The sequence below is a fragment of the Rattus norvegicus genome, chromosome 10, assembly GCF_021556685.1.
Source record: "Rattus norvegicus strain SHRSP/BbbUtx chromosome 10, alternate assembly SHRSP_T2T, whole genome shotgun sequence".
In the NCBI taxonomy this organism is placed as follows: domain Eukaryota; kingdom Metazoa; phylum Chordata; class Mammalia; order Rodentia; family Muridae; genus Rattus; species Rattus norvegicus.
The window spans coordinates 111,894,888-111,921,211 of record NC_141543.1 but is presented as its reverse complement, the minus strand read 5'-3'; the positions used below and the strand labels follow the sequence as shown (position 1 = coordinate 111,921,211).

At 56.5% G+C, this 26,324-nt stretch overlaps 1 protein-coding gene across 4 annotated transcripts in view; it reads right to left on the bottom strand.

The window, feature by feature from the left end:
- The window catches only part of Bahcc1 (BAH domain and coiled-coil containing 1), a 61,207-nt gene that overhangs the window by 20,627 nt on the left and 14,256 nt on the right, over positions 1 to 26,324 (bottom strand). For all 4 annotated transcript variants that reach the window (XM_087575083.1, XM_087575086.1, XM_087575085.1 and 1 more), the window contains exons 3-5: positions 14,489 to 14,668; positions 4,670 to 4,792; positions 53 to 1,798 (exon numbers count right to left, since the gene is read on the bottom strand). In XM_087575083.1, coding sequence (XP_087431209.1) covers positions 53 to 1,798; positions 4,670 to 4,792; positions 14,489 to 14,668 — 2,049 coding nt within the window. The remainder of the gene's footprint in view (positions 1 to 52; positions 1,799 to 4,669; positions 4,793 to 14,488; positions 14,669 to 26,324) is intronic.

Genomic DNA, 26,324 nt, shown 5'->3' with positions numbered 1-26,324 from the left:
AGGAAGAATGGCTATGGACACCATCTCCCTTGCTTCCCCGACCAGGTCATACCTTTGAAGGTGGGGGCGGCCCTGCCCTGCCGCCCACTGTTGGTATTGTAGGCTGCATCCGGCCGGCTGACTGTGTCCTTCTGCCGGGCCAAGGCCACTGCGATGCCCACAGGTGGCTGCCGCACCTCCCCGTCTCCGTGTGTGGGGGCCTCGTGCTCCCTGCTTCGAGCGCAGTCGGGTCTTTCCACAGGGCCTGGGCCCTTAGTGGCTGGAAACTTGGCTTCCTGCTGGACACAGCTGGCTTTGAGGCCACCCAGGCCCACAAAGGGAGCCTTCTGGCCCACAACCAGGGCTTGGTTGCTGTACTTGAGCAGATTCTTCATGGCCGAGACCTCATCTTGTGGGGTGGGCAGCTCCTGGGACAGGAGGGCTGCCTGCTGGAGGCCACTCCCAAAAGGGTCAAGGTAGGCACTGCCCTTTCGTTCCTCGATGATGGCCATGGAGGTGTCGTGGCCTGTCTGAACGCCCCACGGAGGCATATGGTGCCCGCTGTAACCCAGAGAAGCCAGCTCCACGGACTTGCGCTTAGACTCAGCCCCGCTGCCTCCTGATTCTACTTCAGGAGCCACCAAGTGCTGCTGATGACGGATCCTGGCTACCTTCTGGCCCCCCGGAGGGCCAGCAGGGGCCTCTTTGTTGGCCACTTTGTCTAAAGTGCAGCAAGCCTGGGTGGTCTTTCCACCCAGTGGGTCTTGGTGATTGGACCGGGCACAGTCCTGTGACGTGGGTAACTCAAAGTAGCCACCTTTGTCCAGATTGCCTTTGGGAAGGCCAGGGAAGGGGGCCTCAGGGCCTGAACTGAGATACTCCAGGCCTTTCAGCCGGGGGTGGAGGGCCGCCTCAAAGCCCCCAGGTCGCCGTTCACCCTTGCTCTCGGCCTTTAGGTGGGCATAGGAGACTCCATAGGGTGCATGGTCAGGGGCCATGGCCGCGTCTAGGTGCCGGTCCTTGCCATCACCTGCCACGGCACAGGCCTCTGTTACTTGGAAAGAGTGGCTCTTGTCAGCCAGGTGTCCCACAGAAGGCACAAAGGTGGGCCCGCTGGCCTTTAGGTCCCGGGAGACTTTATCCTGCAGGGGGCAGAGCCCATCTGGACCTGCATGGAGCTGCAGACAGGGGAAAGAGCCTGCTGGGCCCGTGCTGAGGGGCGGGGGTGGCCCGGTAGGCAGGCCGGAGGGCACTGTGTAGGACACAGCGTGATGTAGCATCTGCCGCCGCTCCAGGCACTCGCTGAAGGCTGGCCCGGGCTCCACGGGGCCTGACACCTCCTTGGCACAGCGTCCAGGTGCTGCCACGCCTGTTCCGGGCCTTCCCAGCATACCCCCTGCACAACTGGCCATCGAGGCCTTGCCCATGTCTCCATTGAGTACCTTGGTGTTGAGTAGGCAGGAAGTGAGGTGTTTGGGGCGGCCCTCACAGGACCCCCGGGGTGCGGGTCCCGTCTCCTTGCAGGGCCCCTCAGCAGGCATGGGTGGCACCAGCTTCTGTCGATCTTTACTGCTTTCTTCCTCCACCACTGGCCGCTCCCTGCCCTCTGCTACCTTACTAGCTTTCTCTTTGCCCAGCTCTTTCCCCATGAGGAAGCGGTCAAACTCCTTAGGACCCTTCTGCAGTGAGGCAGCCTCAATACGGTCCCGGCTGCAGGAGCCGATGGGGTGGGTGGGGGTGGCTCGGGGCACTCCGTGGAAGTTGTGGTTGGCAGGTAGGATTGCAGGCTGTGGGGGCAGGTTGCGCAGGTAGAAGTTATCTGTGAACCAGAAGTGCCAAGGTCAACAGGAAGCATGGGGCAGGGATGAGTCTCGACTAGTATCCCCAACCCAGGATTTTTGTCTTGTTTTTCAAATCAAAGAGGGGGCTGGAGAGATGGCTTAGTGGTTAAGAGCACCGTTCCAGGTTTGGCTCCTAGCAACCACACGGTGACTCACGACCATCTATAACTCTAGCTTCAGGAGAGCTGACGCCTTCTTCTGACCCCTGTGGGCTCCAGACACACACCTGGTGCATGTGTACACACGCAGGCAAAGCACTCGTGCACAGAACGTGAAATTTTAGAAATCTAAAAAGTATTTTAAAAAAAAATCACACACACATATATACAACGTAAATCAACCATCTTCGAGTGCTCAGTTAAGGGCACTGAGCGCATGAACTGTGTGGTCCCAGCGCCACCACCATCCACAGCTCTATAAAGTTCTGGCTGGAGAGATGGCTCAGTGGTTAAGAGCACCGACTGCTCTTCCAGAGGTCCTGAGTTCAAATCCCAGCAACCACGTAGTGGCTCACGACCATCTATAATGAGATCTGATGCCTTCTTCTGGTGTGTCTGAGGACAACTACAGTTTACAGTTTAGCCGTGTGCAGCCCAGAACAAAGGCTGGAGGTTAGCCAGGTGCATAGTGGCGGGGTGGACAGTGATCCCCATATCCTGTCTTTCTCCCACACCAGATGCTATGACTGTTGGGGTAAGAGTGAACCCAGGGTGTGTGAAGATGGGTGGTGTGGAAAAGCCATCTCTGGGACACTCTGAGGAGCACCCACAATGCAACGTCTTATCTGACATTTTAGGCTGATAGGGTTGGGGGAGTGGGGAGGGAGGACAATGCTCTCCGCTAGGAAACAACTGCACCCACTTGACAACTCCAACCCTGGCAGCTGAGGGACACCCAGCTTGGGGAGCTGGCTCCTGAGGATGGGGCTGTACAGCTGGGGCCCTGGATCTGGGGCAAACCCTTTATACCCAGGTAGGGACAGCACCAGGCTGTCATCAGGAAGTTCTAGGGACATCTACGCTTTGCCAGTTAGACCGGAGCCACTTCAAACCTCTGGCAGACTCTGGGAGCAGCCCTGACTCCCCCTAGTTGGGTGGGTGGGCAGCAGTGAGGCCCTAGCTAAGGAGGGCACTAGGTGGGGGCAGGCGGTGGGGGGGACAAAAGAAAACATTTGCAACTTGTAAAACTGTCCTCAGTCATGTAAATTCCTTGTCAATTTCTTCTAATTAGAAACAAGGGGGAAGGGGAGTAGGAAAGGGGTAGCCCAGGAGAAACCCAATTAGCTTAATTTCCCAAACCAAATAATGTTCTTGGACGAAGCTCCACCACAGTATTGTGAAAGCTGAGAGGCCTGGCCAGCAGCCGCCAAGACACCAGTCAGCCCCACCGCCCAGAGGGAGTCCTGGGCCTGGTTCACTAGTCTGGTTCCTAGGCCTCAGACCAGCCACCTGCCCACCCTTGACAGATGCTGTCAAAACAGCTGCAGGCTTGGGGGATGGACGGGAGACTGTGTGAGTACGGAATGGCTTGGTGGACCCAGCCCACAAGTGTTCCAAGTCTGGTTCCTGGGAGGATGTGGCAGGGCCATCTAGGATGACATCAGGCCCCTGGGTGGGGCTGGGGTAGACTTCCTGGCCACACCCCAAGCAGGCCAGCCTGCACCAACCATAGCTAGCCCAGTCTGAGCAAGGCCGAGGCTATTCCAAGCTTCGGGGCTTCAAGACTCTTCTGTGCCCAAATGTGCAGAACCATTTCAAAGACCCAGACATGACAGACACCCTCAGGTCCTTAATTCGAGGAGCCACCCAAAGGCACCTTGTACTCTGCCCATATTTCAATTCCTAATGGCTCCTGGCAAGGAGAGTATTGTCATCTACCCCAACTGGGGCTCCCTCGGGATTTATTGAAACCAGCCTTACCTGCTCTCCACCTGCAGCACACCTATCTGTCCAGTACCCCAGAAGGCCCCTAGGCCTCCATCTCTGAGCTGAGTTTACCTAAAACCGGTGGTCCCTCCCACAGCCTGGGCTTATTAAGAAACTGGAATTATTAGGAGTACATCCTTCTGCCCTGGTATACACTCCCTGACATCACTAACTCTGGCTTTACGGGACTCTGTCTGGGTTCATGTCTTATCTCGACATGGGGTCACCAGAAATGGAAACATGGTCCCTGATCCAGTGCTGGCCTCGAGCCACACCACAGGAGGACATCCCCAAATTTGAACAGACCCTCAAAAGCAAAACACCTCCACCTAGTGACAGACCCTGAGATCTCTGCTCTTTCCCCCAGCCTCCTCTAGTCAGGTCTCTTGCAGATGCCCAGCTGGGAGCTGAATCACTTGCTCTTGCAATACCTAAGTGAGGAACTGTCTCAAGGGGTAGGGCTGGGGCTGGGGCAGGGGCTCCTGGCAGTCTAGAACCAGCTCAGCCCTCCCCCGAGAACACTTCCTGTCCCGAGTCCAAGAGCAGATATGGGTCAGGGTGGCTGTTTCAGAGTGTCCTCAATGAGCAGTGTGCCTGCACCCTGCACTTGTACCTGTACCTGCACCCTGTACCTGCATCCTGCACCTGTACCCAGCACCTGCACCCTGCACCTGCACCCTGCACCTGTACCCAGCACCTGCACCCTGCACCTGTACCCAGCACCTGCACCCTGCACCCTGCACCTGCACCCTGCACCTGCACCCTGCACCCTGCACCCTGCACCTGGCGGTGGTGCCACGACATCCTCCTCTGGGTCCCACCTCGCCTGGGGAGGAGGGCTCACCTAGCCTGCTGCCTTTACTGGTACCCCTTCAGCTCACCTTCAGGATGCCTATACCCCATACCAAGCCCCACAGCACTTGCCTTTTTGGGTTCCATAGAAACGATGTTGCCCATAGAGAACATTGCTGTTTCCATGGTGATCCAAGTGGCTCACGGGTAGGAAGGTAGATGCCAGACTCCCCGAAAATCTGGGGTACGCAGGAGCTAGGGAAGCAAAGCACTGGTTGTAGAGACAATTCTTGGCTCCCCGGCCCTTACCATCCTGACCTCAAGGAGGCAAGAAGCATGCAGGCAGCCCGGGAGCAACACCCCGCAGAGCCGCTCACAGCCCACCAGTGGGAAATCAACCCATCAATACATCATATTAACTCTGACTCGACTAATACCATCCCTCCGGTGCAGCACAAATTGAATTGCTGACGGGCTAGGGGCTGGGGGGGGGGGAGGCTGCCTTTGATGCTCTCCCAGTAGCACTTGGTGTGGTAGAAGCTTCCAGGTCAGGCAACAAAGGGGCTCAGAGAGGTGGCCCGAAAGGAAGGGTGCAGTATGGACTCTGAGTTCTCAGCTTAGAGAGAGGCAAACAAGACAGGGCCTCCAGCGGGCACCCAGAAAAACAGATGGTATGGTAGAGTTGTGCTGTACCACAGCTGGCCTGGGTGACTCACGCTCTAGCTAGGTGGGGCTAGGATGTGGCCAGTCCCCACTCACTGGAAGCCACAAGTCTCTCCCCTCAACTGAGCTCTCTATGGAAGGGTAGCATCTGCTCCTGTCTACAAGGCTCTAGGCATGGCACCAACTGCTACCTGACAACTTTAAATAGTACAAAGAGGCCCCTCTCAGACTGCAGTCTGTCCCTCAGAGGCAGCCAGAGTCCTGAAGGGCTGTGCCTCCGTGGCACAGGAATGCTAACCACAGCCTAGAGCCAATCCTACCTCGTTGACCTCGGGCCTATAGTGAGTGGCTCTTGTCCTCTGGAACAATGTCTCTTTTCCCCTGCCCCAGGAGATCCTGGCTTGCTAGAACAATGACTGAGACCCAGCAGTGAGCCCTGGGTGAGGGGTTCAAAAGCTGTGGCACTGGGAGTAGGAGAGATGACACAGTGGTTAAGAACATTGGCTGTAGCTGGGCTCCTTGGGAGGCAGAGGCAGGCTGATCTCTGAGTTCCAGGTCAGCCTGGTCTGAGTGAGTTCCAAGGCAGCCAGGGCTACAGAGAAACACTCTGTCTTGGAGAAGGGTGGGGGTGGGGACAGAGAGAGAGAAAGAGAGACAGAGAGACAGAGACAGAGGGAGACACACAGAGAGAAAAAGAGAGACAGAGAGACAAGAGATAGAGAGAGATACAGAGAGACAGACAGAAAGAGACAGAGACAGACAGAAAGAGAGAGACAGAGACAGAGGGAGACAGAGAAAGAGAGACAGAGAGACAGAGACAGAAAGACACAGAGACAGACAGAAAGAAACAGAGAAAGAAAGAGACACAGAGAGAGACAGAGACAGAGACACAGAGAGAGAATACACACACTGGCTGTTCACTCGAAGAGGATCTGGGTTCAATCCCAGCACCCAGAGTAGCTCACAAGCACCCATAACTCATCTCCAGGGAACCCAACATCCTCTGATCTTAGTGGGTACCAGGCACACATGCAGTGCAGACACGCATGCAAGCAAAAGCACTCACACACATAAAACAAAACCAGTCCATCTAAAATACTTTTAAAACAGGAAAATAAGCTGCAGCTCTGTAGAGGCTCCCCTTGGGAGGCTTCAGAATGGAGGACCAGAGGACCACCGCCTCTAGGATGATGGCTTCCTCGCTGGTACCTTCCATCAGGCCCGACAAGAGCAGAGGGACCTGACCTCCATCCAACCCATCTGGGAGTCTTGGCTGCTGGTAGCTTCTGCCCCTACCCACTGTCACCAAGACAGCGGCTAAGATATGGGGAGGGGAACTTAAGTCTCCTGCAGGCAGCTCACTGGCTCAGGCAGCTGGCTTTCTCTATTAAATGGGGTGAGGGGTCTTTAAGGAGACCGGGTCCACATGTCCTCAATGCCCAGGTCTTAAGTCAGTTCGGTAGGAATCTAAAGGCTAGTGGGGTGTGTGGGGGGTTGGAGCACTCTGAGGCCTGCCGTGAGCTGGGAAACCTGCTGGGAGGCAGGCATTTCCCCACACTACAGACTAGAAGAAAGAGAAGCAGGCAGACTGGCCTGGAGTTGGGCTCTGCATGGATGTGGTTCTGGTGTCCCCATGGAGGTCAGACCCTAGAAGAGCTTCTCTCTGGGGACACCACTGCTGTCCTAAGAGTTTCCCAACAGTCTCACTTCTCAGGCAGTGTTGGACTAAGACAAGGGAATCCTTTAGCCTCCTCGACTACGGAGGAGCAGAGAGGAGGAGGCTGCCATAGTCCCCGGGGAGGAACCCAGGGCAAGAAGTGCTGTCACTTGATAAAGGGCACTTGAGGAGCAGGCACAGGACTCTCTCAGTGTCACAGTGGAATCCCTGACAGTCTCGCAGCCCAGATTCACTTAGGCCGGCTTTACTTGGTTTCCCCCATTCTTTTACCACAGAACGCCTGTCTGTTCCTTGTTTCCAAAGGCTGATCTGCCTGGAAGCTGAGGTAGAGGAGCCTCTGTGGCATGGGGCCGGGCACTTCCGGAGCATCTGAGGTTCCCAGCTCAGGGAAAGCACTCAGAGCTGGTAAACAGTTCACAACAAGAGCACTTAAGTAGCAGAGACCACCTAGAACCCTCAGATCCCAGTGCTATGGGTCAGACCCCTGACAAACAACACCACCAGACAGTCCCTACTTCAGTGGCTCTCTGGCACCGTGCTGGGAGGAGACCTTTCCATCTGCATCACAAGGAAGGGGCCTTGTGAAGACTCAGAGATTTCCGTGACACAGAGACCTGCCTGCATGGTGTGACACCGTTGCCCAGACCAGAGCACACCCTCCGACCACACGGGAGGACTTGGGGACAGTGCCCACTGCCGGGCCTGTCCCCCTGTTGCTGAAGAGCAAGCTGAGACTGAAAGAGCTACCCCGTTGGTCTGGTGCATGTGCACACATCTGCAGCAGATGTTAGCCAGATTAAACTCAGCTCCTGGAAGACTTGACAAAAGCCAAGAGGCTTGGGTGGGAGCAGCTGGGCAGGGGGTTGGGGCCTGGGGGTGGGTAGGTAAGGCACTGCAGCTGTCCCCCGTAATTGGCTGCTGTTAAATGTTTTACGGGCCTCGTTTTTTTTGGTAAACAGAAGTCTGTAAATTCCTCCTTCCCAGACTTTTCCAGGCACAGACACCACCCCCCCCCCCTTAGACCCCTTGATGAGGTCTGGGCATCTCCCTGCTCTCTGGGGACAGTGGACACTTGGGTAACTGAATAAGGGTGCTCTGGATGCCGTGGAAGTTTGGTGGCTGCCACTCTAGCGAGTGGGGCTGAAATCTACCGGCCGTTGCAAAGCATGGAGGAGGTTCTCTGTGTCCCAGGCCTCAGATGGGGAACTGCCTGGACATGGAAGGGCAAGAGTAAGAGAGGCAAGGAGCCCCGGAGAACACAGTGAGGAGGGGGGTCCTCTTAGCCCAGCAAGAGAAAGGCCCTTTTCTTTCCCCCAAGACTACTCCCTGAACTGAAGAAAATGGAAACTGACTTTCGAATCAGAGCAGCTGCTCTGAGACCGGAAGCCAAGGCAGGGAGATCCAGTGCCCTGAGAGGACCGAGAAGACCAAGCCTGGGTCAGGAGGGTCTAGGGAGGATCCTGGTAGGGGTGGCCTGAGCATCAGGGAGAAGACACTGGGGCAGAGAGAGCCTCACAACTCACACCTCTGACCACCAGGTCTGCTTAGCCCCTTCCCCTGCTGCGAAGTCCAGACCCCAGGACCTCGCTTTCTCTACAGCCTCTGTGCCCGACTGCTCCAATGATCACGTGACAGATCGGAGGCCACCTGCTACCCTGGAACTCCTGACGGACTTGGGGAAGCAGACCTGGGTAGGTGTGGAAGTTGGGTTTAGGATGCTCCATCCTGCTCTACTTAGGCTGCCACAACTACCAAAGCCCTTGGTGATGGTGAACATGAGGATTCCTGATCAACAGGCAGAACACTGAAAGACAAGGCAACAGGGCAGGCAGGTAAACGGGTACCTGGCTAGGGAAGCCATGAATAAGGTAGGAGCCCTCTCTGCCCACCCAGAAGGAGCAGATATCTAGAAGGTTCTCAGATGGGCTACAAACCTCCGCTTTCCTGGGGCATGAGGGATGGTTCCTGCTCAAGTGCCCCGGCTCCTGTTTTCCGTTACTTAGGATGCTGCCACACAGAGGACAGCACAGCGACTTGGTGCTAGCCCTCTCCCAGACCCCTGCCTTTCGCTTACAGCCAGTGATTTCCACTGCAGTTAATTCACCAATGGACCACGAGTGCTGGGCTAAGAATCCCAAAGCTAGATTCTCATGCTGCTTAATTGACTAGTAATGTCTGCCCTGGGAACAGGCAGGATGTGGCCGCCAGTTCGCAGGATACTTGCCATCTCTGCTACAGTGACTGAAGGGGGTAACCTAGCAACAACCCAAGATCTCCCGGCCAAGGGCCCCTCCTTCAGGGTCTCCTCACTCCATTTGGTTGGATTCCTAGTCATCCAGGCCAGGATTTCAAACTGCGGCTCCCAGGATTGACCACCCAAGTGGCTGGAGATTAGAATGGCACCCTTCAGGGTATGTCTCCTCCCTCAGGCTTGCAGAGTGCTGACCCACAACTGCTCAGGGAACAGGGCCCTGCAGTCTCCATATCCCAAGGCTGAGAGGAATAACTAAGTGCCCAAGGGGCCAGGCTCCCATGGGCAGGCTGCCCTGGATCCAGAGGGACAGCCCTCCACATCACAGAGAGGCGCCTGGCCAGTAGGCGGGATGAGGGGGCTGGGAAACTCAACTGACGACGAGCAAACTATGGAACAGGAGTATCTTGGATGTGGCCCCAACCTGCTGGCATCTAGGACAACAGTCCTGCCACACACAGCTTCAGCAGTCATCCTTGGTGGTCCACTGTGCCGGGTCTCCACTCACGGGCGGTGAACAGGTGCATCTGGCTGGCAACTGTTTTTGCCCAGGTTAGACTCAAGGGTCCAGGAAGAATTTTGCCTAGTGACCATGGCCATTTCATGCCCTTCTACCCCCAAATGTACATCTGAGGAAGGGCGCAAAGTGAAAGAGCTGTCTGTACAACACTAGTCCTGTCACAGTCTGTGTCCGGGCAGCTCTGATAACCCGTGTGCCTCACAGGTGAGGACACAGCTTCAAAGCCTCTGAGCACGGGGAGGCTAACGTGGTGCCTGAGGTTGGGACAACCCGAGTGAAGCTCTGACACCCTGTAGCTGCTTCCTGACGGCTTCAGCGAGGCTGGAGGAGTTCTAACCAGTGGGACACCCCGATTCCCAGGGCAGAGTCCAAGAGTTCACTCCATGGTGTCCTCCACATTTTGGAACAGGTTTTCCTAATTTGTCCAGTGGGTCCTTGTGGATAAGGGTGCAGACGGAATGGGGTTCTGAAAGGGGACATTTCACTCAGAGACCGCAGGTGCAGGGACAGCTCAGCAGTTAAGTGCGTGCCGCTCCTGCAGGGGACTCAAGTTCTGTTCCCAGCACCCACATCTGATGGCTCACAACTACTTAGCTTCGGGAGACCCGATGCCCTCTTCTGGATTCTACAAGCACCTGCACTCACATCCACACATACCCGTACAAACTCATGTAGAGAAACCCATTCATACACGTAATTAAAAATTAAAAATACATCTTAAGAAGCAAAAAAAGGGAGAGACTGAAAAGCGCAAAGGCTCCTTCCCACAGCGGCAACGAGGGGACAGAGACCAAGGGATCGTTGCAATTTAGAGACCAGACTGGTCTTCATAGCAAGTTCCACACCAGCCAGAGTTACACGGTGAGTCCGTTTTAAGAAAACTAAATGAGGGCTGGAGAGATGGCTCAGCGGTTAAGAGCACTGACTGCTCTTCCAGAGGTCCTGAGTTCAATTCCCAGCAACCACATGGTGGCTCACAACCATCTGTAATGGGATCTGACGCCCTCTTCTGGTGTGTCTGAAGACAGCGACAGTGTACTCACATACATAAGATAAATAAATCCGAAAGAAAGAAAGAAAGAAAGAAAGAAAGAAAGAAAGAAAGAAAGAAAGAGAAAACTAAATGAGATAGAAGCATCCAGGGTCTGAAGAAATAGTGTTAGGGCAGGCGCAGCCACTAGGGGGCAGTTCCAGGGGATGGAGTCTGATGGGCCACAGAAGCCTTTGGCCCACCCATGAGGGTGGATGTTGGATAGGACCTGTCTCCTGGATGGACAAGTTCCAGCCCCTGCTTACCCCTGTGGTAAGTCTTGGGGCCTCATAAGGTATTGAGGGAGACAGAGGCCACTGGAGAAACGAGTGAGTGTGTGGGGTCTGGAGGAGCAGGGTACACTTGGTGGTGGCTCTTGTGTGTGGCTCCTGTCTCACTGGAACCCAGCCAGACACCGATGGAGAAGTGGCCACCAGGGTGGGTGTGGCTTTCACAGAAGCTGGCTAGGCAGGCAGCCAGTGCTGGCACGTGTACCCATGGCTCCCCCTCCAGGTGGCATAAGAGACCAGGACTAGCAGGGCTGAGTCAGCTCCAAGCTCCTGTATCCATCCCCAACCCCCTAGCAACAGCATCCTCTTTCATTGCCCTGTGGGTGGTCCCGAGCAGGCAGGGGGTGTGGGGGAGCTCACTGACAATAGGACCAGCTGTGCTGCACCACACCCCAGCACCATCCACTCAGGCCAGGTTGGCAACTAGCCACTCACCTCTGCCCCAGGCTAGTTCTGCTGTCCACCCTACCCTGAAGCCCTGCCGTCCACTTCTGGCAAGACCTATCATCTTGGGTGAGCCAAGGGGCCAGAAGGCCTGGGGCTCAACAAGCAGGTCCTGCTCAGGGCCAGATGTTACAGGGCGGCTCCTCCAACACCAGGGTGCATCCCTTGAACCCCCCCAGCTGTTCCAGGGACACAGGAAGCCTGAGCCCCCGCTCCACAGCTGCCTTACAGATGGTGAAGAGAGGGTGTTCTGGCTGTCTGAGAGTCCCTGTCAAGAGTAGGAGGGCACCTATGGTTAACTCCCATGTGAAGCTAGCCACATGAAGCTAGATAGTCAGTCCTATCTGCCCGGCCTACCTGCCCTACACAAGAAGGCTCAGGGCAGGAAGGAAGCAGTGAGCAAGCTAGGGAGAGTCCCCACATCTCTCCATTCTAGGGTGGTTTAAGGAAGCAGGACAAGGGTAAGGCTGGGCCTCCTGGCCTATTGCCCAGGAAGCCCCCATGCTGATGGCCCCCATTCTTTGGCCCTGTCGCGTGCCCCCTGCCTGCCTTGCCCCCCGCCCTCCTGTACACACATGGCCGAGAAACAGGCCCCAGCACGTGGAGCCAGCTGGCACCCCGTCAGACTAGCAGCCAGGCACTCTGCCAGGGCAGCCAGCCAGACTGCCACTCGCTCCTACCCCGCCCGCCCTGGCCTCTACCGCACAGAGCAGGCTGCACCATGTGGCCTGTCAGGGAGTAAGACTGCAGACGCAGACGTAGAAGACAGGGGAACCCCTGCGGGGAAGGGGGGGGAACACCCTAGGGTGGGGAGGAGCCGACAGTGAGAGGGGGTAACCTGAGGCTGCGGCCAGAAAGGTATGCATTGTCACATGACTCCAGACGGATGTGCCGCCACTCTCGTGACTCTCGTGGGACTCGGGAAGGTTGCAAGTGTGCAACTTCCCACTCCAGGACGGCTGCTTCTCCACACACCTGTCTCCAGCCACCCCCAGTGGGCCCTGTACTCTGCCGTGTGGAGCCCCGAACATCCTGCTTCTTGTATGGCATGCACCTGTGCTGGCCCTCCCCTACCTGACTCTGGGAACTTTGTCTTGCACCTGCCACCGTGGGTGCCCAGCAGCGGGCAAAGAGACCCCTGCTGCCCTTGGAGCTGGTCTCAGAGACAAAAGCCCTCTCCTTGTGACACAGCCAGGCCTCTATTACAGACTCGAATGCAGGGTGGGGGACAAAGCTGAGAGCTCTCCACAGCGTACTGTCTGGATACTACTGGCTTTCACCAGCCAAGTGGGCATCCTTGGGGCTCGGCCTTGGAAACAGGACCTGCAGAGGCTGGGCCTCATGTGGGGTCTGAGGTTTGAGGCTACTCAGGGTGGGTCATAAGCAACTCTACCAGACGACCGTTGATACAAGGGGAAGTAAATGGTTGTGGGTGTTGCCAGCAAGCCTCCGCTCACCCTTCGGAGTGAGTGGCCCAATAGGGAACAGGACTGGGCTCTAGGGCAGGTGGTGCCACCCACAAACTGCCCTTCTTGCTGGGGGTGTCTCCTGGGGTAGGATGGAGAGGAAGCAGGCTTATGTGTCTCTACCGAGTAGGAGGTGAGCCAACATTCCTGGCCGACATTGATAACAAGGACGGATACCAGGTCGGGTGGCCCAGGGGCCACCTATGGTCAGTCCAGGGATGCAGCTCTCTGGAGTAGCCTCCACAGCCTGTCCCTCCTGCTTGACCACCCTCATCCCTTCCTGCAAACATCCCTGAGAGCCAGATGCTGTGGCCAGCTGGGAGATGCCCAGCAGACACAAAAGGCTGGTCGGAGAATAGGGAGCGAGTGTTTCCTGCAGGGCTTGGGGGCCACCCACAGCTGGCCAGGGAGTCTCTTACTAGGGCTCAGTCCTGCCAACCCCAGTCTCCACCCAAGACTCTGTTGGGAAGGCAGGAAAAGAAAGCATCCCAGGTGGGATACCGATTTGGTTCTCGAGACCTGGTTGGCCTACCCTCTACCCAGGAGAGAGCTGCTTCTTATCACTTGTCCAACATGTATGCTCCGAGCAGAGCCCAAAGACCAGATTACTCTAACAACTGTCCCTCACTTGTCACCTGTCCTGTTTGGAAAACAGCCCCTTCTTGTTGCACAAAGAGAGGTCTCTCAGGCTTCCAGCAGTGCCGGGGCGCTAATCTCTCAGCCTAGAACACGGGACGGGCTGTGCGCCGTGTGTGGGTCCACTGCGCTCTGTAAACAGGCGCCTGAGTGCGGCAGTCATTGAGTTACGGCAGTGCCTGGTGCCAGGAGCGAGAGCTCTGTGTGCCCGCTGCCAACTGCAATTACCTCCCTCGTGCCAGCCAGGGAGGGGGGGTTAACCCTTCCTGCACCAAGGGGGATACACAGTCGAGGGAAAACAGGCAATGACCAAGCCCAGGGACGTTGAGGACCCGGGGCCACCTTCCAAGTTATAAAACCAAAGTGCAAAGCAGACCTCAGACATCTGGACAAGGTTGCGTTCGAGTCTGAGAAAAGCCCGGGAGAGGACTGGAGGTCCCAACGGGGCTCTAGAGACCGTTCTGTTTCGTGGTGTCTGAGAGCAACAGGTACCTCTGGGGCGCCAGACTACACCAAGTGCAAGCAAGGCTGGAGGCCGAGGAGGAGGAGGCTTACCATAGGCAGGGCTGGAGAGGGGGTGGGAGAAACAGCAGTCTCTGCCTGCTGACAGCTCTCCTCTCCCTGTCTCTCCTTCCCAGCTGACACATCTGGAACCCATGCCTGCTTGAGTCTGGGGAGGTGGGGGCAGGCCATGGTGGAGGGTACAGCCCAGTCCGGCTGGCCCAGCTGCATTCCACATTTCTTCAGTTCCCTGGAGCCCTCCCTGCCCAACATCTGGAGCACACATCTGGCCAGGACCAGTGCCTACTGGGGCCATCCCATTTCCAACCAATTACCACCTCCCCTGAGAGCCTTCCTCAGCAGGGAGGCAGCCCCCGCCCCCCTGCCCTAGCACACTTGACAGGGCCTGCCAGCAGGGCTTCTCCAGTCGGTCTCCCCTGCAATAGAGTCAGGAGCCGGGGACCTGACTTACCTTCGTGGGAGTGGGAGAACCAGATCTGAGAGGTGGCAGGGTGGGATCCTCGGTAGGCCGGCTCAGAAGGAGAGGATGTGGGGCCGTTGGGGTGTGCAGACGCAGCTGAGCCCAGGCTGCTGGTGAGGAAGCTGCCCATGAAAGAGGAGGCTGGGGGGTTTCCCATCAGACGGCTGCTGGCTGTGGACACAGGACAGGGGTGAGTGTGTGGACACTCCATGGCACAGCATTAGAAGCACAAAGCCATTCCTCAAAGCCCTCCTTCAGGGTGTCCCTCAGGTACCCTCGCTCCCACGGAGCCTTTGCCCATATCATCCCTCATCAACACCATCAAAACCTACACCACTGCCACCAACCATATCACCACCACGGCTACCTACATCACCCCCATAGAGCACTGCCATAGCCAGCCATATCACCATCGTCACTATCCACATAATTTGGCCACCATCATGTCCTTACCACCACTACCATCCAGATCACCACCAACCAGATCACCAACAACAACCAGATCACCAACAACCAGATCACTACTACCAGATCACCCCATCACCATCACCACCCACATCATCACTGCTACCCAGATCACCAACAACCAGATCACCAACAACCAGATCACTACTACCAGATCACCCCATCACCATCACCACCCACATCACCATCATCACCCACATCACCACTACTACCCAGATCACTACCACCCAGATTACCACCACCAACCAGATCACCACCAACCAACAACAACAACAACAACCAGATCACTACTACCATCCAGATTACCACCACCAACCAAATCACCACTACTACCCAGATCACGCCCCCATCACCACCACCACTCACATCATCACTACTACCCACATCACCACTACCACCCAAATCACCACTAACAGCAATTACCAGATCACTACTACTACCCAGATCACCCCCATCACCACTACCACCCACACCACCACTACCAATAACAATAGATGTACCATCACCACCGCCGCTGCCACACCAATCACATTCACCATGACCAACAACTCTATCAGTATCCCCATCAGTAACCGAGTCACCTAGCTGTCACTGTAAGCCCACGCGTCACCTCCACCGTAATAAACCTATCACCACCAACTAGGTGCTTGGTGTGGTGTCAAAACCACGTTTAGGACCCATGGTGGACAGTCTCTCTGTGGGTGGGCCTTCTCCTTAGCGTGGCTCTTCGGCCTCGACATTGGCACCCAAAGACTTCTCTGATGCCAGTGGGCTTGCCAGCAAGTTTTGCCTCACTGAGAGGGCCCAGGTGAGGTTCTAGAACCAGCAAGATCCCAACTGGAGGGTGTGGGCCGGTGCTGTAGGGAAGGAGGTCCCTGCCCTGCCCTGCCCTGCCCTGCCCTGCCCTGCCCTGGACAGCATGGGAGAAACGTCTTTACTTTTCCAAGTACCGCTTAACTGGTTAGTTAGACAAGGGGCCCCAGTCCCGGGTGAATAAGGGGAGACTGGACTGGAAGATAGACTAGTCAGGAGAAGAGTCCAGGACCAGCCTCCGATGGAGTTGACATTGAGCAGAAGATGGTCAGTTATCTGATAGAGCCCCGGGCTTCTCGGGCTGGGCCAGCCTTTTTCTCCATGGCCTGGGAATGCAGCAGATGGTGAGCCTCCCCTGACCCTAGGTCAGCCTCCACAACCTGCTCACCCTCCTCTCCTGCTCACCAGCCAGCTGCAACCTCCACTGGAGGCTGGCATGGTCTATGCCCCGTCTCTGCCAGAGTCCAGCAGTCAGGGCCAGGCCAAGTAAGTCTCCCTGGTTGTCATGGCTACCAGCTCTAGTCCACACATCACATACGTGCACAGAAAGCCTCTGCACACAGGGCCGTTCGGTGGGTGGTCTGAGCCGGGCTGCCGTGCTGGTCTTTTAACCCAGCATGTTGCCCTGGTACCTTGCCACTTCTCTCCCTGGGCAGGGAGCCTAGTCCATGGCCATCCTGGGGTGGAGGGCAGGCAGCGTAGGGTGGAGCCTGGCCAGCCCAAGGTGAGTCATGGCAGTAGCTTCCCGCCCAGGAGGCAGGGGAATTGGTATATTGGTGATGCCTCACCTCGCCTGGCTTGGCTCTGGGAACTTCCCAAACAGAGGGTGACTCAGTAGGGAAGCAGTCAGTAGGGGAGGGGACTGCCCCGTGGGACCCTGGCATCTATACTGAGTTCCACTAGCTTCCAGCCTAGTGGTTGGAAAGTGGTTTCTTCCGCTCCTGATCTGCGGGGATGGATGGGGTGCACAGTGGAGGAGACCTTAGTCATGCCCAGAGGTGGGGTATGGGAATGCTGACCCGGGCAGAGCTAAAAGGGGTCCTCTGCTTTGTGCAGAGGACCACGAAGAACATAATGAAGGTACCCAAGAGCCAGGGACTTCCCGGACAAGACCACATGGCTGGGATTGCCAAGGGACCCAGTCCAGACCACAGGCGTGTCCACGCCAGGGGAGGAGACTCCAGGCTGGGAAGGGAAGTGTTGGCCTCCCTGCCCTGCTCCAGGGACTGTGGGGGGCCATGCTTGTGGGCTGAGTGTGGCCGCTCCAGCTGCAGACTTTCTGCCCGCCCCTGCCTAGCTGGCCCAGAATCTCCCAGGCCTCCTACTCCTGCTATCCCACCCCACCCCACCCCGCCCCCGCACCCTTTTAGAGAAGCACCGCCCATGGGAAGCAATAGAGTCCAAAAGTTGGGTCTGCAAAACCGATTTTCTCCAGGCTCTCAGCCTGGGAGTGGAGCACCTGGAGTTCTCTCACATCACAGTGGACACGGTGGCTGCTGGACCCACGGACCCACGAAACTGACGCAAGGCTACAGCTCCTCCATTGTCCCCTGACAAGGAAGGGGACCAGCAGGAGAACTCACTGGCCAAAATCCTACAGCTCACCAAAGAACCAGCCACTGGGTCTGGGCAGTTAGCAGGGAGTCCGAGTAACTAGGCCCTCAAGTCAGAGCCCAGGGTGCCTTAGGCCATCACGTTCCAACCTAGGAGATCCATCTTGACCCCGAAAGGGAATACAGTTGACCCTTTGCTCCGACATGGTCTCAGAAGAGGGTCCTTCTGATCGGAGGCCTGAGGAACAATACAAAAGCCTCTGCTCAGCTGAATAAGGACAAGGGCTGCTCCAGTGAGAGGCTGGTAGACCTGAGCCAAGGTTTTCCAGCCTGGGGGCCCTCGTCACGCCATTATCGGCCTGTATTCTAACCTGGGGGTCTCTCAGGGAGTTTCCCTATACAGATGCTACCACCAAGCCCGTTAAAGCAGGGGCTGCTGCCCGTGGAGCCTGTGAAATTAAAGGGGGTGGGGGCAGGCCACAGCTCTCCCCCTCTAGCAGGTTTCCGTGCCTTTCCTCCTCCACCCTCATGTTGAATAGTGAAGAGGGGAACACAATGTCCCCACCCAGATGCCACATCTGTCCAAGCAGGAAAAGTGGGGGGAATCCCCAGCCTGCCCAGAGGTCACTGCCACGAGTGTTTCAAGGGACCCCCTTCTGGGCACTGCTGACCTTGGCACAGTTCTCTTACAGCATATAGCCAACTTCCTGGGACACTGCTCCAGGGGACTTCATTCCCTGCAGCAGTTTGGGGTGCCTCAGGCAGGCCCAGCGTAGCCCACATGTGATCTTGACTCTCTGCCTTTGGAGGAGTGGGGCTCTCCCCACTGTCCACGTCCTGGTGGGAAAACTCCAAGAGCTCCCGTAGGCCTTGCCAGGTGGACTGCCTCATGGTAGGTAGCAACTGTTGTGGGGTAAGAGACACTGCTGGCTCCTTGAGGTTTTCCTCAGCCTACCCAGTCTCTAAGCAACCCGAGGGGTGGGGGGAAGCCACCAAGACCAGGGATCAGAGTTCCTATTGTCACCTACACCTTTGAGGACCTCCGTGATGGCAGTGTGCCAGGCAAGCAGAGCCCCAGGGCAGACCTGGCAGCCACCTTCTAAACTCTGCCTGCTGACCAGGAGCCAATCCCAGACAGGGCTGGTGCAGTGGCTGCCTGGGATCCCAGTTCAGCTTGGGCCCTCAGCCAGGGCCACTGCCTCAGGCCAAGTCCGGCCAGGAACTAGGCTGAAGTCTCTTTCCTCTTGGCAAAGTCCCTCGTCTACGAGCGCCGGTTACCAGACTAGGAAGGACACTGGGGAGCCTGGTACAGGGGAGAGACCCGGAAGGACTCCTGACAGTGAGTCAGGGGTCTCCTCACATCTGACTCTCAAATCTTTTACACCAACCACACTGGTCCCAGGTCCTAAGAACAGCACACATTTCTACCCTGCAGTGTAGGCCCAGCCCACAGCCCCAAGGACCAAACTGAATAGGTCTGCAGAATGATCCCACTGACCAGCCAGTCACCCCTCTGCCAACGAGATGAACCCACTGCCTTCCCAGGAAAGATCTGGGAGGTACCAGGTGACAACAGCCTCCGGGACAGGCGGCTCTGTGCTGAATGCATGTCAGACCCCACCAGCTGCTCTACTGGACTGCGGCTCTGGGGCTCTGGTGTCAGCCCCAGGCCCACCTCAGCTCTGCCCAGGACACCATGAAGGCCTGGCTTGAATGGCTGGCTGGCTGGCTGAGAAAAACCATTCTGGAAGTCAGCATGCCAGAGGGCCTACTTGACACACCTCAGGCAATGAACACAGAAAGCACAGCCCCATTCGTGGGAGGCTACTCTGTCCCCATGCCAAGGCCAGTGACCCGCACGGGGCCATGGGCCACACCTGGATCATGGCTGCTCAGGGGCTACCAGAAGCAGGAGGGCTGGGGAAACTGCCAGACAGAGAGGAGAATGGCCTGCTCCGAGGCCGGCAGGTACCACACAGCTCTCACATCCCTCTCTGGGAAGTTGCTATGCCACTGTGAAGAGAGAGATTGAGTCACGGTGTTTGCTAGGCTCCTTGAGGGGAGGGCTAACCATCAGCAGGAGCACATGGGGAGAACGGACCCCCTCAACTTCACTTTCCCGGGACAGATACCCTGGTCAGCCTTACCCGTCAACCTGACACAGCCTAGAGTCAACTGAGAGAAGCCTCTGCTAAGGAACTGCCTACCTCAGGTTGACTGTGGGCGTGACTGTGAAGAACTACCTTGATTATTAAATTGATATAAGAGGGCCCAGGCTGGCCACCTCACACCTTGGGCACATGATTCTGTGTGTGTGTGTGTGTGTGTGTGTGTGTGTGTGTGTGTGTGTGTGTGTGTGTGTGAAGTCTAGCTGCTGACCATGAACCAGCATCCACCCGTGGTTTCTCCATCGAGTTTCCAGCTTGAGTTCCTAGTTTGACTTTCCTCGAAGACAGAACATGGCCTGGAGTTTAAGTCAAATAGTTGTTTGGGGCCAGACTCTTCAGTCACAGCAGGAGAATGAAACCAGAAAACCCGGGAGATCTCAGTGACCACCCACCGACCGAGGCCACTATCTGCAATGATCTCCAGTGCCCGGGAGGCAAATGTAGCCCACGTGGCTAGACATCACCAACTCAGGAGCAGAGGAGGGAAGAGAGACAGCCCTTTTTTCCCTCTCGCTCATGTGTGCGCTGGGCCCACTTGGCCACTGTGGCCAAGACAAGTCAGTCCACAGACATGATATCATCAGACGACCTTAGGGTGCCCATGGGCCTGGATGTTAAGAGCTCTGGAGAACAAAGTCTGGGGGGGGGGGCGGTCTGACAGCCTAATGCTATGCCAAGGATGCCCTCAGGGACCCGGCACATCAGAACCCAGTCCTCGGTGGCTGGGTGGCTAGGTGCTAGCTAGCCATGCCTGTGTACCAGCTCTCTGGCCAGGCCTTCTTGGCATCCTGACACTAATGCTAAGCCAGTGGGATAGGCAGAAGCAGAGTTACAGGGGGCAGGCATTTGTTTTGAGTTAAGCTAGCCTCTGAGACAGTGTCCTCCTCTCTTCTGGAAACTGTGAAACGGGCTGTAAAGAAAATAAATAAATAAATATAAAAAAAAAAAAATAAAGCCACAGCTCCCTGAGATGGCGGCGGCTCCAGAGAAACAAGTCTCTTCCCAGGCTCTTTGGGCTCCTGTTGCTTCCGGAAGCCCAGCTGACTGGCTGCTGGCATGGGCCTTCTTGGTTCTGTGTCTGGCGGCTGTACCCACTGCCTGTGCCAGCTCCCACCCTCCTGCTCACACCCATTCAGACTCCCCTCTTTCTTAGGCACCGGCTTCCTGCTCTGCCTCCCTAGGTCCCCTGTAGGGCTAACTCGGCAAATGATGACATCTAGCTAGCCAACTACCCTGGAGACACCAGACTGGGGAGAGGAGCATCCTCAGGCAGTTAAAGGGGAAGAAAAAGAGCAAAGCTCTTCTCTTGACCAAGCCTATCCCACAGGGAGCAGAGGAGGAAGGAGAGGGAGCCCTTCTGCCCCACCCCACATTCCTCTCATTCCAGGAACCCTAGGGAGAACAGAACTTCAATACGGGGCTCTCTGCAAGTGCAGAATCAGAAGAAAAGGCTCCAGTCTAGCCTGCTTGGAAGCTGGGTGATGCCTATCTAACCCTCCTGCTTGGCAGAAGAGGAGGAGGGGTTAAAAGTGGGGAGGCCAGGCCCTGTAAGAGAAGCAATTCTGAGACTCTTCCCCAAGCCAGCTGACTGGAAAGAGGCTGCCCCTGGTGTGCACTGGTCTGTGGGCATGCAGAGACCTCTGGCATTCCCATCTGCTGGAGCCAACCAGCTGCCCCCGGCACCTGATGGCACGGGGGAACGTGGGCTGCACACACGGCAGAGGTGGGAACGGGTCTTACGCAAGCACTCGGAGGGTGTGTCTCCTGGTGTGCGTGCACGCTTCTCTCTTAATGTCTGTCACTGACAACATGTGTGTGGCTGTGACTATGCACCCGTGGCTGCCTATATACGCATTTACAAACTCCATTCCTGAGCACGAGGGCACACAGACCATGCATGTTCTCCAGAAAGCTATTTCCCAAGGGTCTTTACCAGACACACACTGACTGGCCTGGGTGGTCTGACTGCCACCTCCCCTGGTGTAGAGAAACATCCAGGCTAGCGTTGGGAAGAAGGGAACCAACCATAGGCTCAAGTCAGCTCTAGACAGCAGCTTTAAGACCTCAGTCTGACTGGGCACAACCTCCCGGCTGCCTCTCTTGTGGCAGGAAAGACCCAGACCTGACAATGACTGAAGAATTAGGAACACTCTAGATGGTGGGCCACACAGTCAAGGCTGTCTCTCCACCTGGAGAAGCAAGGTCCAGTTTTCCTCAGACCCCTCTTCGCCCACAGGCTTGCTAGCAGAGCCCATCTTAAACTGGGGCAAAAATCCCCTAAAGCTTCAAGCCCACTGCCAGCAGGTGTCAGCCTGCAGCTCAGCCCTCAGAGCTCTGATAGGACACCAAGACTCACAGGGCCCCACACCACAAAAGCCACGGGCCAGCTCCATGAAGGTGACTGGAGAAGAAGAGGCCAAGACAGGCCTAGAGAGAGGAATAGAAGAGAGGCAAGATGGAAGGCCCTACAACCACTGCCTGGGGCGGGGGTTGAAGGAGAGGCCAAGAATGCTGAGCAGTGGGCGTTGGGCTTGGCCCATCCTTGGGACATGGGGGTGGCCTGGGAATGATCACCTCACCCGGGAAGCCCCTTGGCCAGTCCAAGAGAACCTTCCGGAAGTCCCAAAGGAAGTCACTCTCAGGCCATAATAGGAAAAGCTCTGTGGTTGCTGAGCCACTCAACTGGGCAACCATGGAAAAGGCCGGGAGGCAGTGATGACAAGGGACAGGCTTAACCGACAGCCCAGAACTAATAAAAGAAAAGGAAAATCGGATATAAGTCTGGTTCTTATTAAAAGAGTAAATTTAGCCCCTTGGCTAGGACAGGAGGCGGGGTGGCCAAGGCTCCCCACTGGGGGGGTGGGTGGGCTGGACTTCTTCCCAGAGTGATTCAGTGTCCCAGGACAGGCAGGCGGGGGCTGGGGTTGCAGGAGGGGCAAGGGCACATCCCCTCTCTGGTCTTTCACACCTTCCCTCCTGTGCCTCCCTCTCAGGGCAGCTGGAAACCCAAGACCTCTCCCTGCTGCCAGGGATGCTCCTCAGGGTGGTGGTCGGGCAGCAATAGTGTGAGAAGGTAAGCAGGGCTGCTCAACACCACTCTTGGGAGCCACACCCCCCAGCCTGGATAGCTTCCACTACTAAACAGACACTTCCCTTCCCACTGCCTTGAAATAAGTCAGCCGCATAAAGGAAGGCCACCCTAGTGTTTATCAGGGCTTCCCACCCATACATGCTTGCGTGTAAGGCTACATATCACATGTTCACATACACACAAACACGTTCAGGGACCTACAAATGCACTCACGTGCCTGGGTCTCGTCTCAGAGAAGCAGCGGCCCTGTAGTTGGGTCTGGAAACTGACCCAGCTGTGGACATCTGCCCTGTTCTCTTGCATCTAGCCTCTCAACCCATGACTGTAACCCTCAAGGATAACCCTAAACATGGCCCATCTCAACTATTCAGGGAGAGAATAGAGGATACCTGAACAGGGAGAGACACAGACCCTCACCTGGTCATGCTATCTGCAGGATGAATTTCCATGAAATTATATCCATAGACAACTTTCACTCTTCCTAGTTGAGTGTCTGTGGGTAATGACATCACCAGCATGGCTGGATTTCCCCTTCTGCCAGGCGGACGAGAGTCTATGATGGTGCATGTAACCCCTTGTCCCATCTAGAACCCACAGTGGGGACAGGAGCTGCATAGATACCCCAGGGACAGGGTATCCTGAGAGATTGAGGATATAAGGGGGTTAAGGACATGGGGGAGGGGGAGGTTAAGGACCTGGGGGAAGGAGGTTAAGGACATGGGGGAGGGGAGGTTAAGGATATGGGGGAGGAGGAGGTTAAGGATATGGGGGGAGGTTAAGGACATGGGGGAGGGGGGTTAAGGACATGGGGGAGTGGGAGGTTAAGGATATGGGGGGAGGTTAAGGACATGGGGGAGGGGAGGTTAAGGATATGGGGGAGGGGAGGTTAAGGACATGGGGGGAGGTTAAGGACATGGGGGTGGGGGAGGTTAAGGATATGGGGGAGGTTAAGGACATGGGGGAGGGGGAGATTAAGGACATGGGAGGGAGGTTAAGGATATGGGGGAGGGGAGGTTAAGGATATGGGGGAGGGGAGGTTAAGGACATGGGGGAGGGGAGGTTAAGGACATGGGGAAGGGGAGGTTAAGGACATGGGGGAGGGGAGGTTAAGGACATGGGGGAGGGGAGGTTAAGGATATGGTGGAGGGGGAGGTTAAGGATATGGGGCAGGGGCAGCATCCATCCTCCCATGTGACTCCACTCTCCTAGCTCCATTCATGTTCACACATTACCTGGCCTGGTTGCTGGGGAGTTGTGAGCCCCCAGTCCTTGTGGCCAGGGCCTCTCTGGCTCACAGCCAGAGTTTGATGGGTCTATGGAAAGCCACCGCCCAGACCCTCAGCGATGCAGGAACAAAGGGCCACTGAAGGAACACAAGTCCTTGATGCTGGTGCCAGTATTCTTCCCAGCACCTCTTCTGCTTCCCTTCTCCAGCACCCAGAGGCTAGCTACCTCCATTAGATCGGCACCCAGGCCTGGCTCCAGAGGACGGGTATTCACACCGTGGCTCTCCTTATGTGGCCCTCCTTGCTGCATAGGACACTTAAGAACCGGACAGACTGACTTCTTGCCGGAGCTCAGACTTCTAAGCCCTCTTGATACATAAGGCATAGGATTCCTTGCCCGGCGGACACTGACCATCTGAGAAGTGGGAAGTACCCCATCTGCTAGGGGTGAGGGAGGGCCGGCCATGTCTCCCAAACACCTTCCTATGGTTTCCTGGAGCAAGCCATACGCCTGAAAGCATGGTCTGGCTGTACTTCCTGGAGGACTGAGGACCCATCCTAACACCTAGCAAGACTCAAGTCCATGAAGCACCTCTGGTAACGCACACCTAGGCAGGGCAGACACTGGCCTGTGTCACAGAGCAGGGACAGCACAGGGTGGCCTCTGGCCCTGGGTCAACCTCCACACTGGACTGGGAGAATTCCAGAGGACCACAGGAACCATCTGTCCCGAAAACTGGGGAGGAAGGCACCCAGGGCCTGGATTCCAACATGACTTGGCATAGCTGTAGTCCTCTGGGGACCCAAGGGACACCATATTCCACAGGGATGCTGCAGGGCCATGGGCATTCTGGATCTGTTCTGCCAGCGTCAGATCCTGTCATTTCCCAGACAACTGCCTCAGGTATGGCTGTCTCCAGTCGCTGAGACCCATTCTGTGTTCTCGTTTGGAGGGAACTGATGGCAGCCCTCCCAAACTCCTCTTCTCAGGGTTTTCCCTGAAGTGCTCTGGCTGACCTCTTCCCAGTGAAGGCTCCACCCTGGATTCCTCACCACCGCAGGACCCTCCACTCAGCCTTCTGCCGCATGTCTGAGAGGCCGAGCGGGCATTTGTGTCTTGTGGCACTTGGCCTGGTACCAGACATCGTATCTAGGCTAACCCAGGACACAAGGATCTTGCAGTAAGAAAGGAAGAAGAACGTCCTGGGAAGGAAGCATGCAACACAGCTGCCTTCTGCTCCAGAAAGCAGGACACGGGGCAAGGAGAAGCAGAAAGCAACTGCCCGATTCTGGTACGCTCTCCCAGGGACAGGTCCCGGTTCTCAGACCTCCCAGGCTGAGGTGCGAAGAGAAAGGACTGAGAGGCCAGAAGCATAGAGGCACGTGCAAAAGAGAGGCTGGGGTGTGCCCTAAGTGCTGAAAGGCCTTGTGAGACTCCACCGACAGAGTGGGACAGAGGCCTGGGGATCCGATTAGCGTGAAACCGTGGTCATTTCTCAGCACCGCTGCATCACTTTGCCAGGCTGCTGAGCAGAGGTGGGGACCGCTCAGCCCGTGAGGACCAGGATGCTGACATGCCTACGGGTCCACACCCTCCCTTCAGAGGCACAGGGCACCAGCAGTCGCTTCCAGTGGAGACACGGAGATCAGACAAGGCAGCACAGTGGAGCTAAGGAACACAGGACTCAGGCTGTGTGTGCCGGAGCACCCTTCCCACCTCAGGAGAAGGCCGTACCCACCGGGTGTGTTGCTCTCCGGTGCGGGATGCTTTCAGAGAGCCATGCCTCTGTGGCAGGCTGTCTGCCCTTGCTCCCTTCAGCGTGGAAATGAAACAAGGCCTTCGTCTCTAAGGACAGTGTGAGTGAAAAGGCAACTTCAACTCCAGGGTAGAAATATGGTGATTGCTCAGGAATCTGAGTGAGGGAGCGAGGGAGTTTCTAAGGCTAGAAAAGTCACACCCATGGCATCAAGCGCCTCAGGACGGACAACTGGAGCTGGCCATCTGAGAGGCCAGCCTGAAGGGGCCTCTAAGAAGGACCCAGCAAGAGACTTGATAGAAACTGACAGTGCGCGCGCGCGCGCGCACACACACACACACACACACACACACACACACACACACACACACACACCGGGCCTGAAGCTCAGTACCACCAATAACTCACCACAGCAGGCTGGACCACAGGTTACAGGTTATGGAGTCAGGGGTCACAACAGGAAGAACTCCCTCCTTGGTGCATATGCAGTGGGAAAGCAAGAGAATGACCTCCCTGAGCCCCTGCTATGCTAGGCAGGTCCTGCTCTCAAGGAAGGGTTGGTAAGGCACCAACTGATTCTTACCCTGTCTACTTAAGAGTTTGAAGGTACAGGTGAACCTCGACTGGGTCTGGGGGCTCAGTGCTGGGGCTGAACCAGTAGAATACAGTCCTTAGAAGCATCCCCCAGCGGCTTTGGAGGAGGAGCTTGACCATGATTGACACCTAGATGTATGGTGGTGTTCAGATTAGCTTT